The sequence below is a fragment of the Apus apus genome, chromosome 21 (genome assembly GCF_020740795.1).
Source record: "Apus apus isolate bApuApu2 chromosome 21, bApuApu2.pri.cur, whole genome shotgun sequence".
NCBI classification, from domain to species: domain Eukaryota; kingdom Metazoa; phylum Chordata; class Aves; order Apodiformes; family Apodidae; genus Apus; species Apus apus.
In genome coordinates, this window is record NC_067302.1 from 6,333,961 (window position 1) to 6,342,880 (window position 8,920).

The 8,920-nt window shown below is 42.1% G+C and overlaps 1 protein-coding gene across 7 annotated transcripts in view; it reads left to right on the forward strand.

Annotated features, from left to right (window-relative positions):
- Positions 1 to 8,004, forward strand: part of ZMYM4 (zinc finger MYM-type containing 4) — a 40,051-nt gene extending 32,047 nt beyond the window's left edge. For 6 of the 7 annotated variants that reach the window (XM_051637958.1, XM_051637952.1, XM_051637955.1 and 3 more), the window contains 5 exons: positions 335 to 486; positions 1,794 to 1,905; positions 3,116 to 3,364; positions 4,257 to 4,386; positions 6,184 to 8,004. In XM_051637958.1, coding sequence (XP_051493918.1) covers positions 335 to 486; positions 1,794 to 1,905; positions 3,116 to 3,364; positions 4,257 to 4,386; positions 6,184 to 6,391 — 851 coding nt within the window. In that variant the 3' untranslated portion in view covers positions 6,392 to 8,004. Of the gene's footprint in view, positions 1 to 334; positions 487 to 1,793; positions 1,906 to 3,115; positions 3,365 to 4,256; positions 4,387 to 6,183 lie in introns of those variants that run through there. The other variant, XM_051637957.1, reaches the window with a different exon arrangement.
- Positions 8,005 to 8,920: the final 916 nt, after the last annotated feature.

The window sequence follows — 8,920 nt, forward strand, 5'->3', positions numbered from 1 at the left end:
AACCCTGCTCTGCCAGCCTCCAGGACTTGCTGCCATTGCCACACCATGTGTTTGGGTTCAGCAAAATCCCTGGCATGGGCACATCTCAGCTTCACACACCTGCAGCCTTATTACTCAGCTGCAGTGTTTGTACTGGCTGGACATGCTGGTGGTTCATTTTTTATTGGCCAAATCCTCATTTAATTGTTAGCCAGTAGATAGGAAACAGTTCACAGGAGACTTCATGCATGAGATGGAAGATTTAATAGTTCTGCCTACGTGCAATAAAAAGGAATGTGTGAAGATTTGATCTCTTGAATCAAGTTAATTTTCCTAATAATTTTCTTCACCACAGTTCATCCTGTGAAACTCAAGGAGGACATTCTCTCATGCACTTTTGCTGAGCTGAGTTTTGGCTTGTGCCAGTTTATTCAAGAGGTGCGGAGACCAAATGGAGAAAAATATGATCCTGACAGCATCTTATACTTGTGCCTTGGAATTCAGCAGGTAACTGAGAGAATTGGGGTGTTTCTGAGAAACTTATTTATGCTTTATATCCATAGTCCCATGTAGCTGCCTGCTTTTTGTAGAGGAGGCAAGAATGTCTCTTTTGTGCTTTATTCTTAGTCTATTTTAATCCCTTAGTCTGTTTTTTTTTCTGGACCTTTTCATGATGAGAGTGAATGAGCTGCTTCTGTTGGGAGGAGTGTGGAGTGGAGGGCTGGATGTTTCTACCTAGACACAAATCTTTGGGTTTGGTAACTTTTTTATTATTTTCATGCATAGGAAAGATTTGCAGAAACCTCAGTCTCCTCAGCAGTCCTTTGTGATGGAATATTTTAAATCTAAAATAATTGTGTCAGCAAAGATTGAGCTCCTTCAGTGACTAGACAGATGCCTGTTATTTTGGCAACACTTACAAAACAAATACAGTGGGAATAATAGCAGTGCAATTAGTGAATGCTAAGAGCAATGTAATGAGTCCTTGCAATCTGCCTGTGTAGGACAACTTGAAACAGTTGCAGTACAAACCTAGGATAATATAAATAAAGTTCTGTTGAAAAGTCTGTCTCAGTTGAGTGTATTTCTGCCAGTGACTTTTTTTCAGAATAGCCTGTTTGTTCTTTAAACAGTCATTTGAAGGTAAAGAATCAAAAGCTACTGCAAATGTAAAAACTGTAATTTGACCAGGCATGGAATTATCTTAATTATTTTTCCTTCTGGCTGTGCTTCAAAAAAAATGTGGAAAGTATTGAAATCTGAAGTACCATTGATGAGGTTGAGGAATACCAGCATTTTTGTTGTGTTCCGGTTTTGACTTAGTTTTGATACACACTCCTGGCTTGCAGAAAACTTTTATTTTTAATTGCTGCTTGATGAGAACTTAAGGGACTTTCACATTGATGTGAAAGCTGAGCTGTTTCAGCAGCCTGGTGCTGGGCCTGGAGCTGTTGTCAGGGGGTATTAGTATGTGAAGTCCTGCTCAATAGAAGGGTACTCAATAACTCTTGTTTTTATAGGCAGACTTTTTTCAAGAATATTTAACACTTAGAGGATGATATTTTTTCAGAAAACAGCTTTAGAAGTTAGAATATTAATAATAATTCTTGCCTAGATCTCTCATTTCATACTGGGGAGATCCCAGTCCCTGCAGAAAATTTTATTTGATTCAATCTCTTAGGGAAGATTTCAACAAAGTGTTTTGGACAGTAAGACACTGGGACATCAGAAAGGAAAATAATCTGATGTCCTGTATCTTGTCTGTAATGTCATATATTCACAAACTGTATGTCTTCCTCTTTTTTCTCTTGTAGTACCTGTTTGAGAATGGTAGAATAGATAACATTTTTACCGAGCCCTATTCCAGGTTTATGATTGAACTTACAAAACTTTTGAAAATCTGGGAACCTACAATTCTTCCAAATGGTAGGACAATTATTTTGTTTTGTGTAGCTGCATGACAAAACCATATTATAAATTGATATTTTCTCAATGCCATGAAGAAGGATGTACTCTCAGGCATTCCCATTAGTCTCCAATCTCTCCTCCATCTGGTGGTTGTGGTAGATTAGCATCATGGATTTTGTGTTTGTCTCTACCAGTTATGGATTGCACTTAAACACACCTTTGCCTCTGACCAATCTCTTGACTCCTTTGGGAGAAAGGCTTCCATTCCGGTAGTCAACATGCTAGTTCTTCTTTTCCCTCCAGTTTTGGCTAGTCTTTTTTGAATGCAGGTAGCCAGAACTGCTTGTAGTATTTGAGATGACTTCCTGCAAATGCCATGTACAGTCACAGTGGTGTTTCCCTGCCAGTACTGGGAATACTCATAAATCCAAGGATCTCATTAGCAAACCACTGGAGTCATGTCTTGACTCCTCAGTTCCAAGTTCTTCTCACCTCAGTCACTTCCAAATTAAGAGTTCCCAAATTCTGCAGATATTTTTAATTGGTCTTTCAGGTATGGTCATGCAGTTTGTGTGCTGGACACCAGCTGTATTAGGGCACAAGGTCTTTTTCAGATCAGTGAAACCTGAGTGATGTGATGTTGGGAACTCCATACATGGATCCATGACTGGCTTTTCATGTAGAAAATGAACCTTGTATTTAATATAGAAATAATCCAATAGCTTATAGACTACTGCATACAGTGATACTTTCTTTCACTTAACATCACTTATAAGCCTCCATATCTCCTTTTCCTAATTTACGATAATCACAATGGGCTATCTGTGTATAAAGATGGTGCATTTCAAACTCATGCTCCATGTGTTAGGAATTACACATTTTTGCACTTGACTGACTGTGGTTTAACACAGGGAAGTTAGAACTTAGTGAGATTCTGCTGGTGTCTGCACTCTTCCTCTGTATCCTTCTCTCCATTCTTCAGGAACTGGCAGATGATACTGTTCCACAGCTTGGTCCTCCACTCTCCCTCTTACCTTTGTGCACGTGGTGTTCTTGGTTTTGTCAGAATTACAGTTGCTTATGATAGGTCTGAATTTGATCTGATTGGCAGTTCATTCATATACAAGGTTAGCCAAAAGGGAGTAACTGAAAGATTGTAACTGAATAGGGGGCAGCCCCAAAATTGCATAAATAACCCTCCTCTTGTTTCTTTGCCCGTTGTCTCTAGGTTACATGTTCTCGAGAATTGAAGAGGAGCACTTGTGGGAATGTAAACAGCTGGGTGCATATTCCCCTATTGTTTTATTGAACACACTTCTGTTCTTCAACACCAAATACTTCCAACTAAAGAATGTCAGTGAGCACCTGAAACTCTCCTTTGCCCATGTTATGAGGCGCACCCGAATTCTGAAGTATAATACTAAGATGACATATTTACGGTTTTTCCCACCCTTTCAAAAACAAGAAGTAGACTCAGGTAGGTGAATGCTTCCTGATCATCTGAGTTTTTGCAATCATGTTTGTATTGTCTGCTCCTTTTTTTAAAGAAAAACAAGACTCGGGAGAAAAATAGGTTATGCAGGAAGCAGAGCTATGAGTCATTTGACTTCTGCTGCTGTCCTGTACTTTTTCACCATTGTTTCACTCTAGTAGGGTTCAAAGAGAAAATCTGCATGAGCCAAGGCACCAAGTAAGAACTTCCAAAAGAGTTGCCAGACTTCTGGCTCAACATCTTTAATTGTCTGTTATAACATCCTAGGCTTGCATAAAGCTTTATTAACAACTGCATGAGTTAAAGGCCTTTTCTGAAATCCTTTTTTCAAGACTTCATGTTCTTGAGATTCAGACCCTTAATCATGGTCTTTTAATTCCCAGATTCATCCCAGGTCTGTGCAGTGGACAAACAAAGCAGCCCAAATGGAGGAGAGCAATTTAGGTTAAGCTAAGGGCTGCCATGTGAGCAGGGCCTCACACCTTAATCTCAAGGCAAAGACAGACAGGTTTTTGTTTGCAGTTAGTTTTGGGTATTTGTAGAAGGGAAGTCTCTGGTCCTATTGGCTTCTTCAGTTAATGTTCCAGTGTGCTACCTGAATTCTGCTTTATTAAGGAAAAATAAATCCTCCGTATTTTTCTGCTCGATACTGTTTCTTGTTGATGTTCTAGAAGAGAAAAGGGCTGTAAACCCTGCAGCACATGCAGCTTCTGCCCATCCAGCGGATCGAACCAGTAGTGAGAGGGAATCAGTTCAAGTGGGGTGTCTGTGTGTGTTTCAAAGTCCCCTCAGGCTGGCACTAGGCTGCAAGACCAGGGCTGGTTCTCAAAAGCACCGTTGGTCACTGAACTTCTTGGTGCCATTTTTTTGTATCCAGATAAATTGTCTGTAGGCAAAAGGAAACGCAGTGAAGATGAGGAGGTTTCAACAGCAGTGGAAATGGCTGAAAACACAGACAATCCCCTGCGATGTCCAGTCCGACTGTATGAATTTTACTTATCAAAATGGTAAGTGACAGAATTTTATTTTTGATCCACATGTAAACTAGAACTGGCCTTTGGGCAAGGATCCTGCTTAGACCTTGTGTGCCTGTGCTATGAGTTCCTCCCTCTGATTCCTGCTCCCTCCATGTGGACAGAGTTGACCTTCCAGCACTGCCAGTAGGAGCACTGCTGATGCTCAGCAAACAGGTAGTGTTTGATTCAGGTGGTGAGTCAAGAGTAGAGGTACAGAAAGAGAATTGTTCTGTAAAGGCCTGGTTACACATCCACAGGGTGGAAACTTAGACAAGGAGCATTACAGTGGTGTCCATGACTGGAGACTGCCCATCAGCCTGGAGAAGAGAAGGCTCCAGGAGACCTCATAGCACCTTCCAGTACCTGAAGGGGCTACAGGAAAGCAGGGGAGGGACTTTTTTCAAGGGGTTGTAGTGAAAGGACAAGGGGGAATGGATTAAAACTGAAGAGATTCAGGTAAGACATTAGGAGGAAATGTTTTAGTTTTAGGGTGGTGAGACCCTGGCCCAGGTTGCCCAGGGAAGCTGTGGCTGCCCCATCCCTGGAAGTGTTGAAGGGCAGGTTGGATGGGGTTTGGAGCAGCCTGGTCTAGTGGGAGGTGTCCCTGCCCATGACAGGAGGGTTGGAACTAGATGATCTTTAAGGTTCCTTCCAACCCAAACTATTCCATGATTCTGTGGTTCATCTCCTTTAATTCTCATACATGATACTTCTTTCAAGAAGCTTGTAACTAATACCCTGACATCAGTTCCTTGTGAAAGAGGGCAGGAGAAGTGTGAATGAGGTAAAACTGCTGATAGCTTTTGCTTGCTGAAATGAGAGCTTAACTTTTATTTGGGAATTAGAAAGGAGAATATAGCAAAGACATGGATATAAATCATTTTGTCTCTCCTGTTCCTATGTGAACTTCAGTTAGACCATTGAGCAGGTAGAATATGATGTTCTTCTCTTTTCAAAGAAAATACACATGCAAAATGAAACAGCATCTCATTAGTGTCAGCTAAACCTCAAACAAATCACCCTCAAAAATGCTCCTACTGAGCTTACTACAAATAGTCCCATTCCTTAGGCAGATACATGCCTAGCAGGTGCCCTGACTATTTGTCTTCCCCTTCTTATCTTCCTTGTCTTCACTTGTGTATCATTAGAAGCTCTTAGCTGTGCTTGGGCAGTTTTAATACTCTTCATCATATATCATGGCTGAGCCCCTGCAGTGGTGCCAGCAGCAGTGAAAACCCACTTTGCTGTCTTAAGGGGAATATTTCAAAGCCAGGCAGGAAGGATCCTTACTCTTGAGTCTTCCTACCCAAAAGCTGTCTCCAGGTCAGACAGTCAGTCTTCCAAGCAGGGCTTCCCATTCTGCACCATGAGCAGGCCACCTGGGATTCAGTTTTGCTCTCTTCAGCATTCCCTGTGCCAAAGTACACAGCAATTCCGAGATTGAACATCAAATGCAGCTATCAATCATATCAAGATGCTAGTACCATTAACTGGATGATACTGTGATGGAAGAACCACATCTGCAAAGAAGTCACTGTAATTTTCTTTGCTTCTTTTATAAGCAACTAATGTGAAGTGACCTGGAAACAGCCTGACTGTCCCGAAGTTGGAGGGGGGATCCAAGTCACAAACAGAAATATTTTAATTATGCTGCTCAAATTACTGTGATGTTGTCCCAAAGTAACTTTAATTTTCTTTCCTGTTTCTCCTGGACATCTTGTGAGTAGGTCTGTTCCTGCTGCCTTCCCATAACGTGCTCTTCCTTCCTTCCTTCCTTTCCTCTGCCAGCTCCGAAAGTGTGAAGCAGAGGAGCGACGTGTTCTACCTGCAGCCCGAGCGCTCCTGTGTGCCCAACAGCCCCATGTGGTATTCCACACTGCCCATAGACCCAGGAACCTTGGACATCATGTTAACACGTATTCTTATGGTGAGGGAGGTACATGAAGAACTTGCCAAAGTCAAATCAGAGGACTCTGATATTGAGTTATCAGACTAACTGAAGTGGGGTATTTTCCTTTGAATACACATCGGAAGCACCAAACTGTGAATATGTCCAGCCTTTGGAAAATGTGTATCCAGTAAGCCGAGATCGTGTCACCTGCAGGTGTATTCTGAACCACAGTGGATGTACAAACTGGAACTGGAAGGAAGCAAGCTGTGTAAGCTGCAAGAAGCAACGCCCTGTGGCACCGATAAATCCTCTGAACAAATTCCAGATGAACTAACCTATTGGAGTGGTGCAGAAATCCTTTATCATTTTAGGGTTTTAAAAAGTCGTGAGATATTTTTAAGGAAAATGGTTGTGTAAAACCTACCACAATAATGTTAGGCATGGAGAGCTAGACTGTGGCTCACGTGGCTTCTCAGCCTGATGGCTGGCAGTCCTTGCTGCCAAAGAGCACGTGGAGATCCTAGAGCTCTTCACGAGGACAGGAGAGAAAGTGGTGATATTCAGGCAAACTGACACCTTCTGTTACACAGAGGCTTTTATAATTTTATTTGAAACTGGGATCAAATGTCAGGAAGGCAGAAGCTGCTGGCGTGGCTGCCAGGGAAGCTCTAAGTGGACAACTGTCTGGCTGCTGTTACCTGGTCACACGATGCCAGACTCTAGCTCTCGGTCAGGCTCACACCAGCTCTAGCTCTGTTGGGTCTTCACCGTGGAAGAGGAGCTGTAGGTCAAACTGGAGAGCGATCATGTTACGGGACGAACATTTCTGGGGTATGTACAGGAGAGTCACTGTCCTGGGGTATGTGCAGAAAATCCCTTCCCTAGCCCAGTAGCTCTGCAGTCTGTCAATATAATCTAGCAAATACTGTGGTGCGCGGAAATTTTTTTTCCCTTAAGGCAGCTTTCCTTTCTCCTCTCTCCCTACTCCTACGGTTTTGGTTATTTTATAAGGCAAACCTGGAGGACCGTGTCATTTCAAGTGGAAGATACATGCACTCTTTCTCTTTCCACCTTTGCAACACGTGCAGTGTTGTGCTAAGGATGCAGTATTATTTCTGACAACGGAACTGTGGTAGAAAATGACCGTGTGTGTTTTTTTCCCACCCCACCCAAAGAGATTTAGTCATAGTGTTGGAAATCGAAAGAGGTTTTTTTAAGGCTTGGCTGTTACTGTGTCTTTTTGAAGAGAAGAGCTCCCACATTGTGTTTAGAGGACAGGACGTTATCAGATACTGATTGTATCTCTGTTTTCTCAAGCTATAGATGTGTTTTCTGATGACCAGTGGTCACAAATTCATTGGGAACCCAAACTATTTTTAAAGAAAAGAATTGTATGGTTTTTATCTAGCTCTGGTCAGTTATCCATCTTCTGTAACAGGGGTCTGATATTTGATCTTGTCACTAAAATTTCAAAAGATGAAAATCAACAGCCTTGAATTATATTTCCTTTTTTTTTTTTTTGTTTTGTTTGGTTTTGTTTTTTAATTATTTTTCTAGCAGTAACAAAAGTAATTTAACAAAAATAAAATCAGAAAGTAGTCTATTGACGTTGTGTACTCGGTAGTCCTGTCCCTGCCTGTAACAGATTTCACTGATGTATTTTTTAATACAGAAAACTATGTGAAAAGTAAACCTGCCCCTGATTCTGTCTGATCAAAGCCCATCTGTGTCTGTCATTTCTGATCAAAGATCCTGCTCTCTTCATGTCCTGCCCCAGCACTCCCCGGGGAGACGTTTCAGCCAGGGAATGACCCAGCATGTGGGGGCTCAGTGGTGCTCCTTAAGGCTGGTCTCTGGTTCTGTTGAAGCAGGGGGACAGCAAGCAGGGTGTTTTGGGTTGGGATGGTTGATAGAATGTTTCAGGGGAAAGAAAATCATACTGGCAAGAATAGTGTGTAGGTCTGCAGGGGATAAAAGAAGTCTGAGCTGTGTCTGTTGTGGTTATGCCCAGAACCTTGGTGGCAGTAGGAGAGGGGGAGGATCCAGGAATTCCTGTATTTCCTGGGCATCCCCTGCAGGAGTGCAGCTGTTCATGGCTGTGGCAGCTGCCTTTGCGTGCTCCCTCCTTCCCTGGCATTCGTCCCTAGGGAATAAGCAAGGGAGCAGCTGGGACAAGCTGTATGGTGGGCAGGCTTTTGTTGGGTGGGGATCGTCTGAAAAATAATCACCACATCTTGAGTTGTCCCTTGATAGACATGAACAGAACTATCCCCACAGAACAAAGTAGAATATTTTATCTTGTGAGTAACATACTCATTTTTCTTTCTCTTTCTTGTCTGAGAACACTTTCACACACATTAATTTTTTCCAGGTACTTGGAATTAAAGATAATTTACCTTTTATCTTCTCTCAGCAAGGAAAGTTGAATCACTTTAAGATTGGTTGGCTGAAAGCAAAGTTGTTAAAATGTGTAAACTTCTTTTATGAAGTGGCTCTGAAATAAGAAAGGTTTCAGTGCAGGTCAATAATAGAATTAACAAAGTAAGTAGTTTTAGTTTCAATTCCTCTGGTCACATACCTTCTGCTTGGAGGCCCTTTGGCATCAGGGTGCCTACTTTTGCCTCTTGGACTCTT